This window comes from Lampris incognitus, chromosome 3 (assembly GCF_029633865.1).
Source record: "Lampris incognitus isolate fLamInc1 chromosome 3, fLamInc1.hap2, whole genome shotgun sequence".
Lineage (NCBI taxonomy): Eukaryota > Metazoa > Chordata > Actinopteri > Lampriformes > Lampridae > Lampris > Lampris incognitus.
In genome coordinates, this window is record NC_079213.1 from 4,889,566 (window position 1) to 4,915,407 (window position 25,842).

General features: G+C 48.0%; 2 protein-coding genes across 2 annotated transcripts in view; both read left to right on the forward strand.

The window, feature by feature from the left end:
- The window catches only part of arid2 (AT rich interactive domain 2 (ARID, RFX-like)), a 76,231-nt gene extending 58,890 nt beyond the window's left edge, over positions 1-17,341 (forward strand). The window contains exons 15-21 of the mRNA XM_056276269.1: positions 144-2,572; positions 9,791-9,945; positions 10,869-11,007; positions 11,321-11,403; positions 13,433-13,556; positions 14,429-14,520; positions 16,835-17,341. Coding sequence (XP_056132244.1) covers positions 144-2,572; positions 9,791-9,945; positions 10,869-11,007; positions 11,321-11,403; positions 13,433-13,556; positions 14,429-14,520; positions 16,835-16,946 — 3,134 coding nt within the window. The 3' untranslated portion in view covers positions 16,947-17,341. The remainder of the gene's footprint in view (positions 1-143; positions 2,573-9,790; positions 9,946-10,868; positions 11,008-11,320; positions 11,404-13,432; positions 13,557-14,428; positions 14,521-16,834) is intronic.
- A 7,258-nt stretch (positions 17,342-24,599) lies between these two features.
- Positions 24,600-25,842, forward strand: part of scaf11 (SR-related CTD-associated factor 11) — a 46,918-nt gene continuing 45,675 nt past the window's right edge. The window contains exon 1 of the mRNA XM_056275815.1: positions 24,600-24,788. The gene's annotated coding sequence lies outside the window, so the exon portion shown is untranslated. The remainder of the gene's footprint in view (positions 24,789-25,842) is intronic.

Below are 25,842 nucleotides of genomic sequence, written 5' to 3' on the forward strand. Positions count from 1 at the left end.
ATGTAGAAGGACGCTGGGTGTAAATTAAGGGTTCTCCCTTCAACTCTTGATTTCCCCGAGAGTCTGGAAAATGAACAAAAATAATGGTATAGTGTTTTAATTAAACTCTAACCAGTTGTTTCTCCATGTTCCTGTGTGACCAGGCTTACCTCCCGGGCCTCCTGGTTTGGGACCCCAGTTCGTCCGGGCCCCGACCCCCAGCCTTACCCCTGGAGGCGGGGCCCCACCCATGGCCTTTACCAACCAGGAACCTCCCCATGCTACCCATCCGACTGTTCCTCGTCACCCTCTGTCCCCGCAGATGGCTCCAAATCCTCAGACCACAGCCCAGCAGCAGCAGCAGATCCGACCCGGGCCAGTGATCCAGATCCCAACGTCGACAGCAGTCATCCAGAACCACAGCCCTCAGAACTCAGCCCTACCAGCGCCTCCTGCCCATCAACAACACTCCCCAATGCTCCCCACAGGAACGCCTGTCACTCTGTTTCAGCAGGTACCACAGGGCCACATCCTGACAGCCAGGGTGCAGAGCATGTGCCCCCCAGTGGCCCAGCGCCCACCTCTGCCCCAAACGCCTCCCCTGGCTGGGCCTCAGGGTGGAGCTGCACAGCCCGAGCCTCACCATGGGGCTGGGGTGCCAGCACCCACTCCTTGTTCTTCCTCCATCCAGAACTTCCAGGTGGGAGGTGGTCAGGTGTTCACCATTGCCGGTGTACCTAATGCCCAGGGCTCACGGGTCACCTTCCAGAATATTGCCCCAAAACCGGCTCCGGCGCAGGCTGCTGGACCTTCGCCCCTGGGAGCAACTCCCAACCAGCAGCCTCAGTCTCAGCAGAGTCTTGTCATCGTCAGCCCCAGCCCTCAGCAAAACCCCACCTACACGCCGGCCATACACCAGATCGTTCTTGCCAACCCCTCAGCCATGCCTGGTGCCCAGACTATTCAGATAGCAGGGCAACCTGGAGCTATATCCAACCCCTGCCCACCTCCTACTGCTAACCTCCCCTCCCACTCCAATGCCCAGGTCCAGTGTCCTCAAACAGTTGGCCACATTCTGTCACTAAAACAACAGCAACAGCCGCAGCAACAACAGCAGCAGCAACAACTCCAGATCATCTCCCAGCCACCTCCTTCTCAGCCTACCTCCACAGAGTCCAGTTTGATCAAACAGCTCCTGCTTCCAAAACGAGGTCCCACCATCCCAGGAGGCAAGCTAATCCTTCCCGCTCCGCAGGTACCAACCCCCAACAGCACCACGCTTGCCCCCAGCCCGCAGGTCATCTACCAGGCTGGCTATAGTGCACAGGGTTCCTCCCCCCAGCCCCAGCAACTTAATGTTCAGCTCCTCCCCGGGCAGCTGCAGGCGCCTGGCGGTCCAGCCCTGCAGGCGGTGCAGCTCTTACCAGGCCAGCTCATCTCCACCAGCAGCCCTGGGGCAGCCACCATCATTCAGGGTCCTGCAGCCAGCGGCCAGGTCACCTTCACCGTGGTCCCAAACACTGGTTTCACCACCTCAGCTGCTGCTGCCGCTGTCAGCCAGGGAGCAGTGGCACCGGGCATGGCTCCACCTCCTTTCCCAATGGGAACAACCCCCCAGCATGGCCCCGCGGTACCCCAACCACCCACCCCTCCCCTCAGAGGAGACAAGATAATTTGTCAAAAGGAGGAGGAGGCGAAGGATGCTACAGGGCTACATGTTCATGAGAGGAAGATCGAGGTGATGGAGAACTCCTCTCTGGCGGAAGGCGGCTCCTCCAATGGAAAAGCCAGTAATGGTGACATTGGGGCAGGCACCAAGCTGCTCAACGGGAGGAAGTGCGTGGAGTCGAGTCTACCTCCATACCACTCAGGGAACAGCCAGGGGGTGCTTAACGGCCCAGCCGCCGAGGGCCACCCTGCAAATGGACGGCAGGCGCTCTCCCCTAGCCTGAACGCCCCACTGGAGGTCACCCTGGACCCCAAAAAGACCCTTGTCAATGGGGTGTGTGACTTTGAGCGGGGCGAGAGCGGCGCCAACTTTAACAAAAACATTCCAAATCACGTCTCTTCCAAACAGTACCTGGGGAACGGGGAGGTGGGCCCTGCTGAGAGGGGACTCAACTCGGAACAGAGCCTCCCTTCTCCTCCTCCCCCCATGCAGCAGGACACTGCCAAAGTCCAGCAGGTCGAACGGCTGGCTAATGGGCCTCAGGCGGCGTTATCCAATGGACCTTTGGGGCCTGGCCTCCCTGTGCCTGTGCTGAGACAACAGCTGCACCCCAACACCTCCTTCCCCCCCAGCGTCACTGTTACCTCTCAGAGCCCTGCTAATGGTGTGGTTCCTGAGGCCCGAGGCCTCAAGAGGCCAGCAGACAATGATGACCGTGGCACAGTTGCGGCGTCAAACACGTCGGGGATCCCCAGTAAAGTGGGCGTGCGGATCATCACCATCAGCGACCCGAATAACGCCGGCAGCAGCGCCACAATGGTGGCGGTACCAGCGGGCACTGACCCAAGCACAGTAGCCAAAGTAGCAATAGAGAACACCACTCAGCAGAGGAACTGCTCCCCCATACAGGCAGCTGGCTCCACGGTGAGTCACCACCCGGATCAGGAGACACCCCACTCATGGTCACAAATGCACCCACAATGATGTCACATTGGGAGAGCTGGCATTATTTCTGCCTGCAGTTTGTGCCTCTTACTCACACACACACACACACACACACACACACACACACACACACACACACACACACACACACACATGGGTTGCTCACCAGGCACAGTCACATACACTAATATGGGATTTTTTTTTTTCTCGTGGCTTTTTTCGTGTAGCTGTTAAGTCCACATGACTGGCCACATTGGTAGTTAATACAGGTCTGTAGGACCTGGAAAACTTTGCAAAACTTTTTTAAATTCTGGATTCTAATTCCATTTAACGGTATTTTACACAATTAACATGCAAGTCAGAACATTTAATTTTAGTTGCGTAGGTTTTAGGATTGTGTTGTCCAGATGTTGAGTTTTCCGGTAAGGATTGGCCCTGTTGCTGAGATTTGAGTCAGGGTCAGGATCTGTTTGTAATGCCAAATAAATAATCACAGACCGGTAATTTGACTTGATGCATTGCTCTCTTTGGCAGATATATCACGAAATTTAAGAAATGTACAAAGTAATTTAAGATATAAAAAAAAAAAAGGTTCAATTCTGCAGTTTTTGTTTGTTTGAGCAGCAGATTGGCCTTTTGTCTTTCATTTGTGTCTGTAGCAATCTTTAGAAGTTCTCAGAAAATCCTTAAATTGAACTTAATCCAGTGTGATATATAACTTCAGGTTTATAGGTTAAGTTTTTTCTTGAATTTCCCTGATTTGAGATGGCTTTTTTTTCCTCCTTAGGTAAACGCTGATTTAACTTTCTTGCTGCCCGTAAGAATTGTACTGTTTTCAGTAATAGTGCAGTCAGCATGAGATATAGTCTGTTTGTTCCTCTTAAAAAAAAAAAAATCACCAAGTGTTCCTCTAAAAAAACAGATTTCACAGTGCTTTGTTTTGATTTCACAACACATGCAGCACGTTGTGTGGGCTGTTATTACTGGGGGGAAAGTCTAATATGTCTTCTAGTTGAGTCAATAACAGGCCTAATATGTAATGATGCATCTCTACCCCGAAACAATCTGAAAATATTGTCCGACTTCTTAGATCATGCAGTGATACCTGCATTGTTGACCTATATTATTAATTTGGCTCATTTTGCTTGTTTTTGTCAGTCTTGCCTCACAAAACCATCTTTCGGTTCTATATCTGTCTGGTCAAAGTCTGTTAATGCAGGTGTAGTGTGATGTCCCATCTAGGATGGAAGAAAACCAATCTGTCCACCTTGGGAAATCATATGATGATGCAGCAAGCTGACTCAAAGAAGTTCCACAGTGCATACTTGGGGAAACGTTGCAAGAAAGATGAAATGGTGTCAGAACACAGATACCGTGCGAGCTTCTGACGGGATGGGACGGTCTAAAAGCTACTTAGGTTTTGAAAGTTTTTCCCTCTGAGCATTATAACAGGGCGAATGTATCCGAACCAGTACCAGTGGAAAGAGCCAGGGACATTTTCCTCAGTTTTAGTTGTTCCAAGACTGCTTGGTTCCATGGTGATCACTTGGTCTGTTCACGTCATAGTTCACAGCATTTTATTTCCACACGACTTTGTACTCAAATGCTCAGTGCTGAGTTCTAATAAAGCCACTCTGTTACAAGATAATTGTTTATCCAGAAGATAAAAAGTTTGGTCATTCCACTGGTCTGGTGTTTAGGTCTGTAATTACAAGGTGGATGTTATGGTCTGTGGCAGCATGGTGTGAGAGTGAGAGTGATGGTCTGGCGGCCTGTCCAAGGTGTCTCCCCGCCTGCTGCCCAATGACTGCTGGGATAGGCTCCAGCATCCCCGCGACCCTGAGAGCAAGATAAGCGGTTCGGATAATGGATGGATGTTATGCTCTGGGTCTGACTGTTGGTATAATCTTGGGGTGGTGCAGGTTTAGGTTCGATGGGCTCAGGTCTAATTGGATCTGTTGAGTGGGTGCCAGGGGTAGTTTTCGGACACCAGAAGTCACTGTTGATCCTCATCAATCTTAGCCAATCAATCACGTTTATTTACACAGCACATTCTTCACATGAAAATGCAATACTTTGCAAAAGCTTTACAAAAGAGATTTGCATCTTGATGTAATATATATGTTGGTAAATGTGTGGTACCAGTTTGGTCATCCATATCTGCGTGTTAGACAAAACATCTTTATTACATCTTCAAACTTGCCATAACCTTCCTTGTTCTGCATTTGGCTGCCATGGTGAAGACGCAAAATGCTGCAAGCTGTACCATTCAAATCAAGTCCTACTAGACAGTATTCATTATTGTGGATTAGCTATTAACTTAAATGTGCCAGCGATAGAATGTTTTAAAAGGGTATTAGTAGTCTGTATGTAAGTCTTCAGAACTGCAGCTTCAAAGAAAATCTACCTGGGCTCGTATAGGAAGGGTAAATAAAGGAACGCAGTGAGAATAAAAAGTCCAGATATGACTGAAGTACCCGTGCAGGTCAGCTAGCTTAGCCGTAGATATTTGGATATATGTGTGTGATATCAGATCTTCTCAGTGCAAATGGGGGTTAAGAAGGTGAGGCCAGTTAAGACCATGTGGTTTTCACCGATACCCACCTCCTATATCAAAACAAGCTGAGAGAACAACCTCCGTCAGCAGAGAGACTTGGGTTACTTCCCAGCTGACAAGATGAGGTATTTCTTCATAGAAATATCACCGTCATAGTTGGTGGACCCCGCTTTGACTCCATTCAACCAAGGTTTTTTCAAGAATTGCTGATAAAGGTACTATGTGTAATTCTGCTTGAATCCTGACCTATATTGTACAGCATGTTTGCCGACATCTGCTATTTTCGAATGGGATTGGTAGATACCAGTTTGCTGTGATTGCTGCAAGTCAAGTCAACTCTTGGGGGGCAAGGCCGGGGTTCCCTTGGGTCTTGGAAAACATGGACATTTTATAGATGTTTTCCAGTCATGTAAAACACCCGAAGAATGATCAGGTTTATCAACTGTCCCGGAATTATAATTGAGGTCATAGAAAATTGTAAAGTTAGGTTTTTTTTACTCTATTGGACATTCAGCAAAACAGAAAAGTCTGTGAATTAAACAGGATGCTTTTCTTGAGCTGTGTGCAGGGATCTGTTTTTCAGAAAAGTTAAGTTGTAAAGTCATATTTTTAACAGATAATGTCATAACCTTTAGCTGAGATTGCATATTCTTTGTATTTTTAGACACCGAGATGTGACATCAGTGTTTGAAGTTTGGCCAGTATGTACAGTGACACAGTCCATTTACAGACTGTTGAGAATTCCACTGATTTATGTTCTCCATCACTACGACGGAGAGGCGAACGGATTATTCTCAAATGAGCCATTCTCCTTTCTGGAAAATCCAAAAGAGTGAACCTTTTGGGTTAACAAACTGAACTGATCAGTTCCTGAAACTACTACTATTACTACTACTACTTTTGGCTGCTTCCATTAGGGGGCGCCACAGCAGATCATCTGTTTCCATCTCTTCCTGTCCTCTGCATCTTCCTCTGTTACACCAGCCACCTGCATGTCCTCCCTCACCACATCCATAAACCTCCTCTTTGGCCTTCCTCTTCTCCTCTTCCCTGGCAGCTCCACATTCAGCATCCTTCTCCCAGTATACCCAGTATCTCTCCTCCACACATGTCCAAACCATCTCAATCTTGCCTCTCTTGCTTTGTCTCCAAACCGTCCAACCTGAACTGTCCCTCTAATATACTCGTTCCTAATCCTGTCCTTCTTCATCACTCCCGATGAAAATCTTATCATCTTCATCTCTGCCACCTCCACCGCCACCTCCTGTCTTTTCATCAGTGCCACTGTCTCCAGACCATATAACATAGCTGGTCTCACTACCATCTTGTAAACCTTCCCTTTAACTCTTGCTGGTACCCTTCTGTCACAAATCACTCCTGACACTCTTCTCCACCCACTCCACCCTGCCTGCACTCTCTTCTTCACCTCTCGTCCGCACTCCTCGTTACTTTGGACAGTTGACCCCAAGTATTTAAACTCATCCACCTTCGCCACCTCTATTCCTTGCATCCTCACCATTCCACTGTCCTCCCTCTTGTTCACGCATAGGTATTCTGTCTTGCTCCGACTGGCTTTCATTCCTCTTCTCTCCAGTGCATACCTCCACCTCTCCAGGCTCTCCTCAACCTACTCCCTACTCTCACTACAGATCACAATGTCATCCGCGAACATACTAGTTCATGGAGACCCTTGCCTGATCTCATCCGTCAATCTGTCCACCATTGCAAACAAGAAAGGGCTCAGAGTCGATCCTTGATGTAATCCCACCTCCACCTTGAACCCATCTGTCATTCCTACCACACACCTCACCATTGTCACACTTCCCTCATACATATCCTGCACCACGTGTCACTCCGACTTCCTCATACAATACCACACGTCCTCTCTCGGCACCCTGTCGTATGCTTTCTCTAAATCCACAAAGACACAATGTAACTCCTCCTGGTCTTCTCTATACTTCTCCATCACCATCCTCAAAGCAAACATCACATCTGTGGTGCTCTTTCATGGCATGAAACCATACTGCTGCTCGCTAATCGTCACCTCTCCTCTTAACCTGGCTTCTATTACTCTTTCCCATATCCTCATTCTGTGGCTGATCAAATGTATACCTCTGTAGTTGCTACAGCTCTGCACATCAGCCTTATTCTTGAAAATCGGTACCAGTATGCTGCTTCTGCACTCCTCAGGCATCCTCTCACCTTGCAAGATGGTGTTAAACATCCATCCATCCATCCATCCATTATCCAAACTGCTTATCCTGCTCTCAGGGTCACGGGGATGCTGGAGCCTATCCCAGCAATCATTGGTTGGCAGGCGGGGAGACACACTGGACAGGCCGCCAGGCCATCACAGGGCAAACAATCTGTGTTAAAACAATCTAGTTAAAATCTTCACTGCCATCTCCTAAACACCTCCATGCCTCCACAGGTATGTCATCAGGACCAAATGCCTTTCCACTCTTCATTCTCTTCATCGCTGCCCTCACTTCCTGCTTGTTAATCCACCACACTTCCTGCTTCACTATCCCCACATCATCCAACCTTCTCTCTCTGATTTTCTTCATTCATCGGCCCCTCAAAGTACTCCGTCCACCTTCTCAGCACACTCTCCTCACTTGTAAGCACATTTCCATCTCTAGCCTTCATTGCCCTAACCTGCTGCACATCCTTCCCAGCTCGCTCCCTGTCTAGCCAATCGGTACAAGTCCTGTTCTCCTTCCTTAGTGTCTAATCTCTCATCTCATACAACTCACCATACACCTTTTCCTTTGCCTTTGCCACTTCTCTCTTTGCTTTACGCCGCATCTCCTTGTACTCCTGTCTACTTTCTTCATCTCTCTGACTATCCCACTTCTTCTATGCCAACCTCTTCCTCCGTGTACTTTAGCGTAGTTCCTCATTCCACCACCAAGTCTCCTTGTCTTCCTTCCTCCATCCAGGTAACACACCAAGTACCTTCCTAGCCGTCTCCCTCACTATTGCTGCAGTGCTTGCCCAGCCATACGGCAACTCTTCACTACCACCCAGTGTGTGTCTTAACTCCTCCCTGAACTCCACACAACAGTGTGTCTTCTTCAACTTCCACCATTTGATCATTGGCTCTGCCTCCACTTTCTTCCTCTTCTTGATCTACAAAGTCATCCTACAGACCACCATCCGATGCTGCCTAGCTACGTTCTCCCCTGTCACCCCCTTGCAGTCTCCAATCTCTTTCAGATCGCGCCTTCTACATAAAATATATCCACCTGTGTGCAGTTTCCCCCACTCTTATACATCACCTTGTGTTCGTCCCTCTTCTTGAAATATGTATTCACCACAGCCATTTCCATCCTTTTGGCACCGGCAGTCCCCGTGTTGTTAGGCAGCGGAACAGACTGCTACGCTACCCGGACGCCCTAGCAAGTGCTTTTAGTCCGTTTGTAGTGAATCTCTCAGAGTCAGCCGGCACTGAGTGTCTCATTAGTCCAGATTAACCTTTTCCGAAGGCTGCTGTAACCTGTTTTGCTGCCACAGAGGAAATAAACTCACGATGAGTGAAAACGAGTTCTTAGCATCTCCCGACGTCTTTACTAGAGAAATGAGCCCGAGACAAAATCTGTCAAAACAGCCAAGAATTACGTCTGTCACAGATGATGTGCTTAGAAAGACAGACTGAAAAATATTAACTGTCAGAGAAGATGATTATGCGAGAGGAATGAGAGTGATAAACTGACTCTACAGTAACTCTGTCAGCTGACTAGTGGCTACTGGGAAAACGAGCTGTCTACAGACGTCCGACCCAACAGAAACCAGCCAGACGCTGTTAACGTCGTCACGTGACTATGGGAGGATGAGAAAATTGCAGTTCAAATCCATTCCCTGTGTCTTGTTTTACCAACATCAGTTTGTATGGCGCACAGTGCCATCACTCACAAAAATGTGAAGGGCACAGCGTTTACGTCATCACTGAGCATTTTTGTTCTGCTTTTTTTTTTTTTTTTTTTTTTTGCTAATGTCTTGAGTGTACCATGAAAAACAAAAACCTGTGTTGTGTTTTTATAAATATGTTAATGGGCCACAATGATGTGAAAATGCATATTTTCACAATGTACAATACTCCAACGCCCCGACCAAACATAAACATCATCCCTGAATACTGAACAGTATGACCTGCCCTCAGCAGCGGCTGTCATGGCTATCCAAGCAACCGTTATGGGATGGGTCCTTAAAGTCCTGGAAAATGATTTCCTGAAAAGAGAGGGAACACTGGGGGCGTCAAACAACCAACGCAAGCTCAGCCAGGCTCCATTGTTTTTGGAGGCAGAAACGTGAGACATCAGTAGTTCACTTTGTTTCACTCACTGCTACTGACCAGCCACGCCTGATAATCAGGTCATGCTTCAGCAGGGCTGAAATATTACACACCTTACATTTTATTGTAAAATGCAGCACGTCTGGATATATTGTGTTAAAACGGTACAACCAAAAGCTGATTCATAACTTCTTCAGGAGGCCAAAAGCTGTGTAAGCCATGCATCACTTGCTAGCAGGAGGAGGCAGGACTTCATGGAGGATGGAGATCTTGTGTCAGAATGAACCTCCACAGTAGGACTGTTTGTTTTGTTTTCTGGTATGCTAATGCCGCGTCTCTTCCACAGCCCACTGTTACGCCCTCCCCACCCCCGGTATCGCAGCCTCCCACTACGGCCAGTCCCTGCCTCCACCCCTCCATGCAGCAACCCCCCGCGGCACCACCGGAACAGACCAGGAGACCCGGGCAGAACTTCAAGTGTCTGTGGCAGTCCTGTAAACGGTAGGTTGAAGTATGCTCATTGCCTCTATCACTGTGAGGTTTGATGGAAGATGTTTGGTAAATGCTACTCAATGCACTGCCTTACTGCAAAGAGGCATTTATTTAAAAATCTATGAAATATGATTTTGAGAAGTGCTGTTCCAAAGTTTTTTATTGTGAGGTGTGAATAAAAACTCTGTTGCTCTGCTCTGTTCTCTCAGCCGACCCTCAGGCTTGTTACACAGGGTGGGGAAAATCCCCGAAATGAAATAGATACATTTCCAAGTATTTGAAAAGTTTGGGACCTTAGGGCGTCCGGGTAGCGTAGCCGTCTATTCCGTTGCCCACCAACACAGGGATCAGTGGTTCAAGTCCCCTTGTTACCTCCGCCTTGGTCGGGCGTCCCTACAGACACAACTGGCTGTGTCTGCGGGTGGGAAGCCGGATGTGGGTATGTGTCCTGGTTGCCACACTAGCATCTCCTCTGGTCGGTCAGGGCGCCTGTTGGGGGGCATAACGTGATCCTCCCACGCGCTACGGCCCCCTGGTGAAACTCCTCACTGTCAGGTGAAAAGAAGCGGCTGGCGACTCCACATGTACGGGAGGACACGTGGTAGTCTGCAGCCCTCCCCGGATCGGCAGAGGGGGTGGAGCAGAGACCGGGACGGCTCGGAAGAGTGGGGTAATTGGCCAAGCACAATTGGTAGAAAAGGGGGGGGGGGCACAAAAAACAAAAACATGCATCATAATGAACATTGATCAACTCACATTCCAGTCCAGAATTTAACATCTGGACAGAACATACTTGTTGTATGTGCAGGAAGCTTGCATGTTGATACGTAAGTGAGAGAAGGCGCCTGCCTCTTCCTGGTTACTGTCTGAGTTGTGTTTACCTGCGTCCGTGGGCTGTGCTGATTGGTCAGTGTTTGCTCTCTCCCATCCAGGTGGTTTGAGACGCCGTCACAGGTGTTCTACCACGCAGCCACGCAGCATGGCAGCAAAGACGTGTACAGCGGCCAGTGTTTGTGGGAGGGATGTGAACCTTTCCCCCGGCAGAGACTGTCCTTCATCACACATCTACAGGCAAGTGGCCGTCTGCGGTGTGCGGTGGTTTTACTGGGCAGCTCTGCACTGCTCATGTGGGGCACTGAGAGAGTAGAACCAGTTGAAAAGAGCTGACTCCTTTTTTTCTCAGTCCAACTTGCATTACATTTTTCATGAATAAGTACTACATGAAGGAAGTTATGTTGGCTCAGCCCGTAAATGACAAATATGGAAAATAGAAACCACAGATCGTCGAAACAAAGCTTTATTATGACCATAGCTACAACAAAATGTTTAAAAAATTAAATTGAACATTAACCTCAAGAGTCTCCTCTCTCTCTTCCACGTCCAGGATAAGCACTGTTCCCGGGACGCCCTGCTGGCTGGACTGAAACTCGAGGAGCAGGCTCAGAGCCCCAATCAGAACGCTTCCCAGTATGTACCCCTTTGGTTTTTCCTGTCAGTGTCCTCATAGGACTGCTTTGCTGCCATAGTCTTGCAGTTGGTAAACCCAGAGTCAGTGTTTCCTCTCAATCCATTCAACTGTGATTCATTTAAAAACATTACATGGGGGCGTTCAGATAGCATAGCGGTCTATTCCGTTGCCTACCAACACGGGGATCGCCAGTTCAAATCCCCATGTTACCTCCGCCTTGGTCGGGTGTCCCTACAGACACAACTGGCTGTGTCTGCGGGTGGGAAGCCGGATGTGGGTATGTGTCCCGGTTGCCGCACTAGCATCTCCTCTGGTCGGTCGGGGCACCTGTTCAGGTGGGGAATAGCGTGATCCTCCCACGCGCTACGTCCCCCTGGTCAAACTCCTCACTGTCAGGTGAAAAGAAGCAGCTGTTGACTCCACATGTATCGGAGGAGGCATGTGGTAGTCTGCAGCCCTCCCCGGATCAGAAGAGGGGGTGGAGCAGCGACCGGGACAGCTCAGAAGAGGGGGGTAATTGGCCGGGTACAATTGGAGAGAAAAAGGGGAAAATTCCAAAAAATCAAAACATGACTTGGTTGTTATCCAGTGTAACACTTGCAGAAAGGATGGTGGGTGGGAGGAGCGTTGTGTGGCCCAGTGTACATCAGTTAATCAAACAAACACAACAGTACACACTGATTTATTTTCAGGGCCAGAGTCTGCAGATGATCTGCCTTGTTTTGGAGGCTTTGAGCAACAGTTCAATAAACAGATTCTCCCAGTCGCTCTCAGAGGGTTGCTTTCATCGCAGGAACAAACAGCTCAGAACTGTAATTCAAACACAAAAGCACGAAGCAGAAGATCTGACTGCTAGTGGTGGATTTGTCTATGGATGGAGCCTCTCTCTCGGTCTCTCGACATGCAGTGGTCCCAGCCCATCCTTCAGTTCAGTATTCGTCTGTCCATGACCACTGTGTGTCTCACTGACCAGCTGAACCTCTCTTGATTTTCTTTTTCCCCCAAACAACTTCAGACCAAAGCTCACCTCCGTACATCCTGGTCCAGACATGCTGAACAAGAGTAAATGATGACGAATAAAGCTCAGGAAACGCTAATCCGTGTCCAAACAGACCAGAGCGTCATAGTCTGACCCATGTCATAAACACGTAGTTATGTAAGCTTTCTGGTCCATTTGCTGCACATTCCGGGCTATTGGGGGACTTCACGGTACCCCAAATTGCTTCAGCCCTTTTATGGCTAATCTTGGTGTGTCAGGTAGTCTTCAGCAGGCTGCTAGGAATCTTGGGGTAATATTCGACGCTAACCTCGGATTTGATGATCAGATCAAACCTGTTGTTCAGTCACGCTTTCTCCAGCTCAGTCATCTCCAGTTGTTATCAATTGCCGATCTGCAAAAAGTTGTGCATGCTTTTATCTATTCTCAGCTTGACTATTATAATGCACTTTGCTCTGGCATCAGCAAGGGCTCCCTCCACCGTCTGCACTTGGTACTACATGCCGCTGCTCGGCTCATCACCGGGACAGAGAGGCATGATCATATCACTCCCACGCCTCTCTACACTGGCTCCCTGTTATATTGATTTTAACATTTTTTGCTCACTTTTAAGGCTTTAAATGGTCTCGTTCCAACATACATGTGTGATTTATTGACCTGGTATGTCCCCCCTCGACCATTAAGATCCCAGACGGAGCCCCGCTGGTTATTCCAGGTCTCGGTTTGTCACAAAGGGTGATGGGGCTTTTGCTGTTAGAGCCCCCACACTATAGACCTCTCTTCCTGTCCATCTAAGGCAAACCAAGTCTCTAGCTTCTTTTAAATCTCATCTTAAAACTTTTCTTTTTATGAAAGTTTTTACAAATGTGTGATTTGTCTTTATTTATTTATACAGTTTTTATTTTTACTCTTACTTATTTGGTTTAATTCTTATTTGTGCCTTGTCTGGTTTTATTTCTTTGTAAAGCACTTCGTAACCTTGTTTCAGAAGAGCGCTATATAAATAAAGTTGTTATTATTATTACCTGTAGGACTCCGCCTGCGGCAGGCGGCACCCCAACACCACGAGCACAGAAGGCTATCGTCAATCATCCGAGTGCAGCTCTCATGGCGCTACGCAGAGGCTCTCGGAACCTCGTGTTCAGGGACTTCACTGTGAGTAGAACTGGGTCGGAACGGGACTCCACGGCCCAATTTATCCCTCTGTTTCATTATAACACACACACACACACACATACACAAAACCTATATGAAACAACTGGGTTAACCTATGAGGCCATGAGCTTCACTAAAACATTAAAAAAAATCCACGTCTTCTCAATTTCCATCTTATTTATGAAGCCACAGCGGTCTCGCTCAACAAAGAATAAAATAAAAGCAGCATCCGGGAGGCGTGGCAGTCTACTCCGTTGTCTACCAACATGTGGATCGCCGGTTCGAATCCCTGTGTTGTCTCGGGCATCCCTACAGACACAATTGGCCGTGTCTGCAGGTGGGAAACCGGATGTGGGTATATGTCCTGATCGCTGCACTAGCGCCTCCTCTGGTCGGTCGGGGCGCCTGTTCAGGGGGGAGGGGGAACTGCAGGGAATAGCGTGATCCTCCCACGTGCTACGTCCCCCTGGTGAAACTCCTCACTGTCAGGTGAAAAGAAGCGGCTGGTGGCTCCACATGTATGGGAGGAGGCATGAGGTAGTCTGCAGCCCTCCCCGGATCGGCAGAGGGGGCGGAGCAGCGACCGGGATGGCTCGGAAGGGTGAGGTAATTGGCCGGATACAATTGGGAAGGAAAAGGGGGGGGGGTAAAATAAAAAGAATGAAAACTGGTCATCATCTGCCCTTACTCCTCAATCCACTTTGGAGAAAAAACACCCGTCTTCTCTACCTTCAAATAATTACAGACGAAACGACAGCACAGTGATCCACATATGAAGATATACAGACTGTAGCTGAGATACAGATTGTTTAGATACACTTGACTGAATCCATGGATAAGATTTTAATCTCCGTTTTCTTTCCCTCCTTCAGGATGAGAAAGAGGGACCAATGACCAAACACATACGACTAACTGCTGCCTTAACATTGAAGAACATCGCCAAATATTCTGACTGTGGTCGCAAGTAAGTCATAGACCAGGACCACCGATGGATCCTTTTGACCTTAACATTAATAATAATAATACATTTTGTTTGTGGGTGCCTTTCAGAGCAGTCAAGGACACCTTACAAAACATAGTTTAAAAAAAAAGAAGCAAATTGGTTTAGTGGGGTCTTTATTTTAAGGATACATGTGTGCTACAGTGGTGCTTGAAAGTTTGTGAACCCTTTAGAATTTTCTATATTTCCGCATAAATATGACCTAAAACATCGTCAGATTTTCACACAAGTCCTAAAAGTAGACAAAGAGAACCCCGTTAAACAAATGAGAAAAAAATATTATGCTTGGTCCTTTATTTATTGAGGAAAATGATCCAATATTACATATATGTGAGTGGCAAAAGTATGTGAACCTCAGGATTAGCAGCTAATTTGAAGGTGAAATTAGAGTCGGGCGTTTTCAATCAATGGGATGACAGTCAGGTGTGAGTGGGCGCCCTGTTTCATTTAAAGAACAGGTATCTACCAAAGTCTGGTCTTCACAACACGTGTTTGTGGAAGTGTATCATCGCAAGAACAAAGGAGATTTCTGAGGACCTCAGAAAAAGCCTTGTTGATGCTCATCAGGCTGGAGGAGGTTACAAAACCATCTCTAAAGAGTTTGGACTCCACCAATCCACAGTCAGATAGATTGTGTACAAATGGAGGAAACTCAAGACCATGTTGCCCTCCCCAGGAGTGGTCGACCATCGAAGATCACTCCAACAGCAAGGTGTGTAATAGTCGGCCAGGTCACAAAAGAACCCAGGGTAACTTCTAAACAGCTAAAGGCCTCTCTCACATTGGCTAATGTTAATGTTCATGAGTCCACCATCAGGGGAACGCTGAACAACAGTGGTGTGCATGGCAGGGCTGCAAGGAGAAAGCCACTGCTCTCCAAAAACCACATTGCTGCCCGTCTGCAGTTTGCACACCAGATACTGAAAACAAAGGTTCACATACTTTTGCCACTCGCAGATATGTAATGTTGGATCATTTTCCGCAATAAATAAATGACCAAGTATAAAGTTTTCGTTGCATTTGTTTAACTGGGTTCTCTTTATCTACTTTTAGGACTTGTGTGAAAATCTGATGATGTTTTAGGTCATATTTATGCAGAAATATGGAAAATTCTAAAGGGTTCACAAACTTCTAGCACCACTGAGAGGAAACCTGGTCGTCACGTTGAATTCAGCACACGTTTTTGTAGTGATGTTGTCTGGTTAAAAGTTGGAGCTCTACTTTTGATTCTGTGTGTGGAAGTTTGGATGAAGTGGGTGAGTTGAATTACTCTTTTTTATTTTGAAGAGTTCAAGTACAATTTTTAGATTGATGCTTATTGGCCTTTTCAAATGAAAAGACTGCAGAAACTCAGGAGTGGAACTGTTTGAATGAATGATGATTTCCAGTGTTTGTACCGTAACTGTTGCTGGGGAACTTGGTGAGTGGCTGAATACCCTCAACACTGATGCATGCTCCCACAAACGCTGATGACGTGATTATTTTTCAGCAGTAAATAATAAACGATAAACAGTGATTTTGATTTCATGTGCGTCCTGTGTCACAAATCATCCCTTTGATTGATACTTGATAGATAGACAACTTCCGCTTCCGGTGTGGGAAGGTGGCAGCGCAAATTCACGTTTGCAGCGGCCTCACCCAGTACCGGTGTGGGAAGATGGCGGCGTGGACTTACATTTGCGGCGGCCTCACCCAGTACCGTCCATGCAGTGTCTTTGTCCACGTCTGCATCTAAGTTTGTCATGGTTTGATGACTGGGAGAGCCGGCACTGGATCGGCTGGGGGATCCTGGTCTGCTGCGGCCTGTGGGCCCAGGGACCACGGCCCTGATCGGAGCAGCGCCCGAGGAGGTGGCACCGGGGGCGGTCTGGCGGGACTCGGAAGCGGGGCAGGCTAAGCTAACTGCTAGCCCATGCAGACTGGCAGTTCTGACAGTCATCCTGGCTGGTGTTGGTTCTCTGGACAGTGGCGTTTTTGGACTGTGTTGTTAACTGTGTTTTTCTTTTTGCTTTGTTCTCTCTGTTTTTGTGTGTTTTTGGTGGTGTCGTTTTTGGGAAATTTGGGATGTGTGTTTTTGTCTTTTGTGTCGTGCTGCTGTCGTCTGGGGGGAACAGAATTACGTTGCCTTTGTGTACGCAAGTACATGAAAGAAGCGACAAATTGTTCCTGATTCCTGATTTGTGTTTTGTTTTTTAACCTGGATATCTCTTTCTCTGTCTCTGTCTCTCTGTCTGTCTCTCTCTTTGTCTCTGTCTCTCTTTCTCTGTCTCTCTCTCAGGTTGGTGAAGAGGCATGAGGCCCACCTCTCTGTGTTGGCAATTAGCAACATGGAGGTGTCCACCACGCTCGCCAAATGCCTTTATGAACTGACCCGCTCGCTCCAGGCCTGAGACCCACAGGACAACCTCTCTGGTCAGCTCTCCCTCTTTCACTCCATCTATCTCCCTGTTCCTCTCTCTCGCTCTGGAGAAGAGGGGAGAGAAAAGAATGGGAACCGATGTGGGTATGTGGGGGCAAGAGGCAACAGCCGTCTCTAACTGAACCCTCATCTTCCCGCTGTCCACCCCCCCCCTCAAAAAAAAGTACCGGTTCTCACAACAAACTGCCACGGGGGTCTTCCACCAGCTGCCCACCAGGGGGACCTCTTAAGACTGCTTCCCTGGGGGACTCCGCCACCGGGGGGGGGAGAAAAAAAAAATCCAAATACGAGCACATTTCCCGTTTCGTTTCGTTTTCTAGTCCCCTGCCTGTTTTGGAAAGAACTGATGATGTGAGCGGGAGTGAGCGGAGGTCGACGGAGGAGGACCGGGGGGGGGGGGGGGGGGGCACGGCACGGCGAGCGGCGCAGATTATTATTATTTTTTTGTTTTTCTTTAGAACTTGGTAGCTTGGTTTTCTTACTTGAGTCAATATATTTTCACTTATTTATTATTGAAATAAAATACCATTACAATTAATGAGAAAGAATCGTGTAAATATTTGTGAATATATATAAAGAAGATACAGCCACTGGAGACTTGCTCTGTGGAGTCATAGAAGCATTACTTTGGTAGGATTGAATACAGTAGTACGTTTTGTTTTGTTTTGTTTTTTTTTTTTTTTTATGATCCCTGGTCACTTGTATCTAATGTGATTCTATACTCAGCAGTGGATGAATGTACTTAATAAATGTAAATAATCCTGCAAAGGTACTGATGCTGTAAAGCTTTGGGTAGTGGGGTGGGGTGGGGTGGGGGTGGGGGGTGAGGAGAAAACAGTTTTTTGTGAAACTGTGACATTTTTTGTATTATAATACCTTGTAGAACTCATTTTGCTGGCTGAAAGAGTATGGAATAATATATCATGTCATTTTGTAGAAGAAAAAAAAAATATTGAAGGTATTCTGTCCCCCCCCCCCTTTTCCCACCAAACCACCCCTCACCCCCCCCACCCCACACCCCCACCCCCCACACACACACACACGTACACACACCCTCCTCACACACCCGTGACATGTATCCACTGTAAGCGTTTTTTGTCATAGTACGAGCACCGGGAGTCGGCGTGCGTACCGGATGTTTTTTTCTATCTGTAAATTGGTTTCAATACATGGAGTTTTTTATACAGGCTTTCTCCTGTGTTTCCTTGCTTTACGTGCAGGTATGATATTTTCGTCACTACTTTTTTCTATCTTAATATAGTGTGGAGTTTTTTCTTGTACTATTTTTTCATTCTTAATACCATATGCCACATTCCGGCTCCTGTCTGTCCTCAGACTGTCCTCTACGGTGTGTTGTGTAACATTTGATGACTGCCTGTCGTATTAGCATCTGACCGGGGCCACCCCACAACCCATCCTCATTTCTGCCGTGTCAGTAGGATGTGCGACTATACATAGATCTAACAGTCTGTTAGAGATTGGCTTTATTTACTTTGGTGACTGTTTATAGTTTTTAAATAAAAAGACTGAACATTTCCACCTGGCTCTCGCTCTCTTTTCCGTCCTCGTCCCGTTTGCGTCTCTTCTGCCGGCGCGTTCCCCCGTTTGGCTTCTTTTTAATCACTGTGTCGGATCCTAGGGTTTCTTCTTCCTGTTTAGTTTATTTATTCATCTATTTTCCACCTTTTTATTTTCCACCTTTTTCTCCCCAATTGTTTCCAGCCAATTACCGCAGTATTCCGTCGTTGCTCCGCCCCCCCCCCCCTGCCGATCCGGGGAGGGCTGCAGACCACCACATGCCTCCTCCGACATGAGGAGTTTCACTAGGGGGACGTAGCGCATGGGAGGATCAGATCACACTATTCCCCCCCCAGTTCCCCCTCCCCCCCGAACAGGCGCCCCAACCCACCACAGGAGGCACTAGCGCGGCGACCAGGACACACACCCACATCTGGCTTCCCACCCACAGACACGGCCAGTCGTGTCTGTAGGGACGCCCGACCAAGCCGGAGGCAACACGGGGATTTGAACCGCCGATCCCCGTGTTGGTAGGCAACAGAATAGACCGCTGCGCTACCCGGACGCCCCTCCCTGATTTTACTTTTTTTGGTCGTTTTTGGTTTGTTTTAAAACTTGCACTAATCTTGTAAACACAGATGTACAACATTTCCAGATATTGTGAACACCAAACCTGTTTTAATCTGGTCTTTCACGAGATTTTCATTCCACCTTTTAAAGTCCTGGTCTTGGGTTGGTGAGTAACTTGATACTAGTTTTGTACAGTTTGATTCAGTAGTCTAGAGGCCCAATTTGTGATTTCTTTGCCCTCAAATTGAGGTATAATAATTTGAAAATGTGCATTTTGTCTCTCTCGACCGATGGTAACTGAACATGTTTTACTGCAGTCTGTAAACCGTTTGCAATGGGAACAAACCTCTGACTGCAACAGAAAAGCCTGGAAACTCAGCTTTAGTTGTTATGTTAAGAAACCTGGTTTGTGTTGTGGTAGCGGGGTGACCCTCTGGTTTACAGTTGAATCAGGGACTGTGGCTTTAAGTTGGAGATTTTATCGGATCGTTTGCTCAGACCTGTTTGGACAGCCTTTCAGACTAACCTAATGTGGGAACTGGTGGACCGGTTTGTGAAAAACTTGCCAGTCTTGCTCAGGAGGAAGTCAACACAGCTGAACAACAGACGGATAAACGCCGTGTTTAAAATGATACTGCAGTGGTAACGAAACTATTGGGGAAATTATAAAGTCAAATTCACTGCAAGGTGAACAAATGCCAAATAAAGAGGAATTTTTATTTCACACTCCTAATGTTTTTTTTTTAAATTATTTTTATTAACACAGCCACTGGGGATGCACAAGCCAGTGCATTCTTTGTGCCGGTCCCAAGCCCGGATAGATGGGGAGGGTTGCATCAGTAAGGCCATCCGGCATAAAACCTTTGACAAATCATATGCAGATCATACATCAGATTTTCCATACTGGATCGGTCGAGGCCCGGGTTACCAACGACCACCACCAGTACTGCTGGCCAGCAGGGTGCCAGTGGACACTATACTACTGTTGGGTGAAGGAGAAGGAGAGGGGGAAGGCATGTCCAGAGGCAGCTAGAGAGGAGGAAGCATGGGAGTGTGGAGGTGAGAGTCAGAACTTTGAATGCTGGCTCGATGACTGGTAAAGGGAGAGAGCTGGCTGATATGATGGAGAGAAGGAAGGTAGATATACTGTGTGTGCAAGAGACCAGGAGGAAGGGGAGTAAAGCCAGGACCATCGGAGGTGGGTTCAAACTCTTCTACCATGGTGTGGATGGGAGGAGAAATGGGGTAGGGGTCATTCTGAAGGAAGAGTTTGTCGGAGGTGAAGAGAGTGTCAGACAGAGTGATGAGTATGAAGCTGGAAATCGAAGGTGTGATGATGAACGTTGTCAGAGCATATGCCCCGCAAGTTGGGTGTGAGATGGAAGAGAAAGAAGAATTCTGGAGTGAGTTGGATGAGGTGGTGGAGAAGGAGGAGAGAGTGGTGATTGGAGCGGACTTCAATGGGCATGTTGGTGAAGGGAACAGAGGTGGTGATGGGTAGGTATGGTGTCAAGGAGAGGAATGTGGAAGGACAGATGCTGATGGATTTTGCGAAAAGGATGGAAATGGCTGTGGTGAATCCATATTTCAAGAAGAAGGAGGAACACGGTGATGTGAAAGTGGAGGAAAGTGCACACAGGTGGACTTTTATCTTATCATCATTGGCGGTCACTCGGGGTTGAGTATGACCGTCCTCTCTCTGGGTCCTCAGCTGGGCATAGAGGCCGATGATGGAGCCGCATAATGGGAGGACACTTGCGTGTGACGGCTTTTTACGTGGAGTGGCTGATGCACCTGCAGCTACCACACAGTCCTTGGCAGGGGTGGCCAGAGTCCAATGGCATGGAGAACCAAGACGATTGGGGACCATCCTCTGTTGCAGCCTTCATCCGCCTTCACTGCCGTTGCGACCTGGAGACATCTTCCGCCAGTTCCGCCATTGAGTTCTTTGTTGGATTGCGCTTAGTCTGGAACCTCCCCCTTGGCCTATCTGCCTTGGGTGACCCTACCAGGAGCCAAGCTCAGGGCGGCATAGCTCTTGGGATCATTAGTACACGCAAGCTTCTCCATCATGGCAGGGTGGTGATCCAGGAGACGCATATCTTATACAAGAGGTGCAATCTGAAAGCGATTGCAGACTGCAAGGTGGTGACAAGGGGAACGTAGCTAGGCAGTATCGGATGGTGGTCTGTAGGATAACTTTGGAGATCAAGAAGAGGAAGAAAGTGAAAACAGAGCCAAGGATCAAATTTTGGAAGTTGAAGAAGGACGACTGTTGTGTGGAGTTCAGAGAGGAGTTAAGACAGGCACTGGGTGGTAGTGAAGAGTTGCTGGATGGCCGGGCAACCACTGCAGAAATAGTGAGGGACACAGCTGGGAAAGTACCGGGCGTGTCATCTGGACAGCACAAGGAAGACAAGGAGACTCGGTGGTGGAACGAGGAAGTACGCAAAAGTATACAGAAGAAGAGGCTGGTGAAGAAGTGGGATATAGAGATGAAGAAAGTAGACAGGAGCACAAGGAGATGCAGCATAAAGCAAAGACAGAGGTGGTGAAGGCAAGGGAAAAGGTGTATGGTGAGTTGTATAAGAGGTTGGACACTAAGGAAGCAGAGAAGGACTTGTACCGATTGGCTAGACAGAGGGACCGAGCTGGGAAGGATGTGCAGCAAGTTAGGGCGATTAAGGATAGAGATGGAAATGTGTTGACAAGTGAGGAGAGTGTGCCGAGAAGGTGGAAGGAGTACTTTGAGGGGCTGAGGAATGAAGAAAATGAGAGCGAGAGAAGGTTGGATGATGTGGGGATAGTGAATCAGCAAGTGCAGTGGATTAGCAAGGAAAAGAAGTGAGGGCAGCTATGAAGAGGATGAAGAGTGGAAAGGCAGTATGGTAGTACGTAAGGGCACATGTGGGTATCTGTCATTTCATGTGACTAGAGTGACAAGCAATTGTGGCAAGTAGCACAAGGCCGTATAACCAGGGCAGAACGTTAGTAGAAGATAAAGTTGTTTATGCCCAAAAGTAGGACAAGTGACATTCCATCATGTAAGTGTCACCATTATTACGCAGAAAACCGTAGCAGCAGTAGTCGCAGCATATCAAGATGACCATTAGACCGTCAAAGGGGGATGACCGAAGACGTCCTAACGTCATCCTGGCATCGATAGAGAGGCTCCTGCTCCACCATCGTCCTGATCAACAAGGTCCCGGATTAAAAGCAGGACATTGACTGACGCAAGTAGCTTGTTCACTAGATTTGTAAATGGTATAAAGACAGGGAGGCTTCTGTCTGATTTTCAGTCACTCTGCAGACCTGACTCAGACTTGGTTGATATGTCAATAAAAGTCTTATTTTGAAGGATCCTCGTCTCATTGATTTTTTTTGTTGTTGTTGCAATTTCTCTGTATCGCTGGCCACCACAGCAGTTGGTCCTGATGACCTACCTGTGGAGGCATGGAGGTGTTTAGGAGAGGTGGCAGTGGGGTTTCTAACTAGATTGTTTAACACACGGGGCACACTGCTCGTGTGCCCCGTCTCTTTTGTGTGTCTGTCTGTCCCGGGGAAATAACCCCTCCTCCTCCGCTGCGCTCCCTGAGGTTTCCTTTTCTTTCTTTTCAAATCAAATCAGTTTTATTTGTATTGCCCAATATCACAAATTACAAATGTGCCTCAGTGGGCTTAATAGCAACACAACATCCTGCCCTTAGACCCTCTCATCAGATAAGGAACAACTCCCTAAGAAACCCCTTTAACAGGGAGAAACCTCAGGGAGAGCAGCAGAGGAGGGGTCTCTCTCCCAAGACGGACAGCGTGCAGTGGATGTTGTGTTCACGCAGTTTACACAATACAACATGGAAAGAGGAGAACAGAATTATAATGGACGTATGAAGAGCATGATGCACAGGATGCCAAGCAGTGTCCACATGCCAACGGAGCAGTGCAGGACCCTTTTCTTGATAAAGGGGGTGTTTGTACACCAGCACCAGCTCTGTTTTTCATGATCCTACTCTGTCAGGACTCTCCAGGACTTTGCAAAGGCCTTCCCCAGGACACTTTGCAGCTGTCGCTGACAGAAGGTCATATTATTCAGAATGAACTAAATAGGCCCTCTCAGTCCAAAACACAAAACTACGGTGAAAATATTCCATGTCAGCGGGTAAAAATCAAACGTTACAACCCAGCATTACATTTCCCACGACCTTAACGGCATGTCCAGGGTGCTGGATCGATTTGACCGTGTTTCCGGTGTTTCCCGTGACAGGAAAGCCGGGCTATAAATTTCCGGGTTTTCCAGGATGCGTGGGAAGAAGATTAAAATGGATCGTTGATAGATTATTGATATACTAGAAGGACCCCGCTACAATGTAGCGGTTTGGTTCTCCACCCGTCTAAATCTCCCTCCTCCTCTTCATCCTGCCAGCTAACCGCCTTCCCCCTGCCCCTAAACCCCCCCCCACTCCAACTCCCTCCCCCCAAATGCTCAGAATCATCTGAAATGCCGAGAAAAGTGGTTTTTAGCCATTTTTAGAAAATGCATATGTTGCATAATTATGCACAATTATGCATAATTATTTTAATTTTCTGCTATTTTTCTGGTCCTCTCTGGAACAATACCTACCACCTCCAAAAAAAAAATAGGATCATAAGTGCATTTTTGCAAAAATGCATATATTTTGCATAATGCCAAAACATTTGAAGTCCTAGAATTTTTTTTTATAGGTGAAAAAATCAAAGATGCTCAGAATCATCTGAAATGCCGAGAAAATTGTTTTTTTAGCCATTTTTAGAAAAATGCATATTTTGCATATTTATGCATAATTATGCATAATTTGAATTTTCTGGGATTTTCTCCTTACTCTCTGAGACAATACCTACCACCTCCAAAAAGAATTAGGATCATAAATGCATTTTTGCAAAAATGCATATATTTTTCATAATGCCAAAACATTTATTTCTAAGTCCCAGAAAATTTTATTTAGAGGTGAAACAATCAAAGATCCTCAGAATCACCTGAAATGCCGAGAAAAGTGTTTTTTTAGCCATTTTTAGAAAAATTCATATTTTGCATATTTAATTACGCATTAATATGCAAAATGTGCATTTTCTAAAAATTCTGGATAATTTTAATGTTCTGCTGTTTTATAGGTGCCCCTGATCATCCCCAATAACCTCCAGAAAGAATCAAGGCCCCAAGTGCTTTAGTTTGGCCGTTTATAGACACACACACACACACATTGTGAAAACACGGGAGTAGATGACAGATAAGAAGAAGAAGAAGAAGAGGAGGAAGAGGAGGAAGAGGAAGAGGAAGTGGGCCCCCCGCGGAACTGAAGTGCGGCGGGATTCGGGGACAGACGACTAAAACGTGCCCCGGTCCGCTCACACAAAAGGCGCCGTTAAGTAACGTTAAAGACTTGCGTTGGATCCCGGGCTGCGGAGCGCGCGCGGGCAACAGGTGGCGGGGGGGGGGGGTAATCCGCTTCCATCGCTGCAGTGCGGCAGCGCGCCGGCAGGGGGCGGAAGTTGCGCCCACAAGTCTCGGGCAGACGTTCGAGACATGTGGCGGAGACTTTTGGAAGGCGACGTTGAGTTTTTGGCCAAAAATAACCGCCGGGACGTGACGATTGCGCCCCGTTTCCTTTAGCGAGAGGCTCCGGCTTCGGCGACCAACGCTTCCCCGCCTGCTAGCTGGCCGCTGTAGCTAAGCTAGCGACGCTCTTTGGGGGTAAGTAGCAGCAGCAGCAGCTAGCGTTAGCCGATGGTTGCTAACCGTTAGCTGTCCGTCACCAGCTAAACGAGGCGGCGTTAGCACGTCGGCGGAGGGGGGGGGCAGCACAACCCCGAGTAGCTCGTTAGCCGTTAGCTACAAGCGCTCGCAAGTTTCTTGACCTTCAGTTCAGCCGTGCGTGCTAATCACAGGCGTCCGCGGTGCCGTGTTTACCACCCAGCTAGCGGCTAGCTTAGCCGCCGCACCGACGGCTATGTTTTTAGCTAGCCTTAGCCGCTCGGCTAACCCGACGACAGCCGTGTCGGTGGTGGTGTTGTCGTCGTGAGCCGAGTTACTGCGGGACGTTAAATAGTCCGTCCGCCCCCCCCCCCCCGAGAGCTAAAACCCACTCCGGGCCACCCGGGGAGAGCGGCTTCGCCGGGAAGCCGCGCCGACCCGCCGCTCGCCGGGCTGGACGCGGCAGTAGTGTGAGCGACCTCCGAGTGTGTGGGGGGGGGGGGGGGAGGAGAAGCCTGCGGGCTGAGCCGAGCCCGGCGTCTGGTGGGCTCCCTCATGAACGCCGCGGAGTCGGTCTAGAGTGGACCGAACGAGGTCTGTCATCCACGCCGATTCTGGTAGTTATGTGGCAGAAGCCGTCTGATCGCCTGGTTCGTGTTTTCCTGTTTACGTGATACGCGTCTGCGACGACTGGGGGTGGCTGCCTGTGACCTGGTCTCAAAGGACCGCTCCGTAAGCTGCAGGCCCCGGGACCGACCTGTTCCAGCTGGCCAAGCCTAATTGTCTTAAGTACACCGACGAGCCGAGACATCATGACCTCTCACAGGTGAACCGAATAACGTGTATCGTCTCCAAACAAGGGCTCCGGACAGGGGCACAGGTCAAGGCCTGGGTAGATCAGACCAGATCAGCGTTTCTCCTGGAGGACCACTTGTCCTGCATGTTTTGGATCTCCCCCTGCTCCAAACACAGCTGATTTAAATGATCAGTTTTGTTATGAGGCCGCTTCGGGAGCTCATAACGAGCTGATCATTTGAATCAGCTGTGTTTGGAG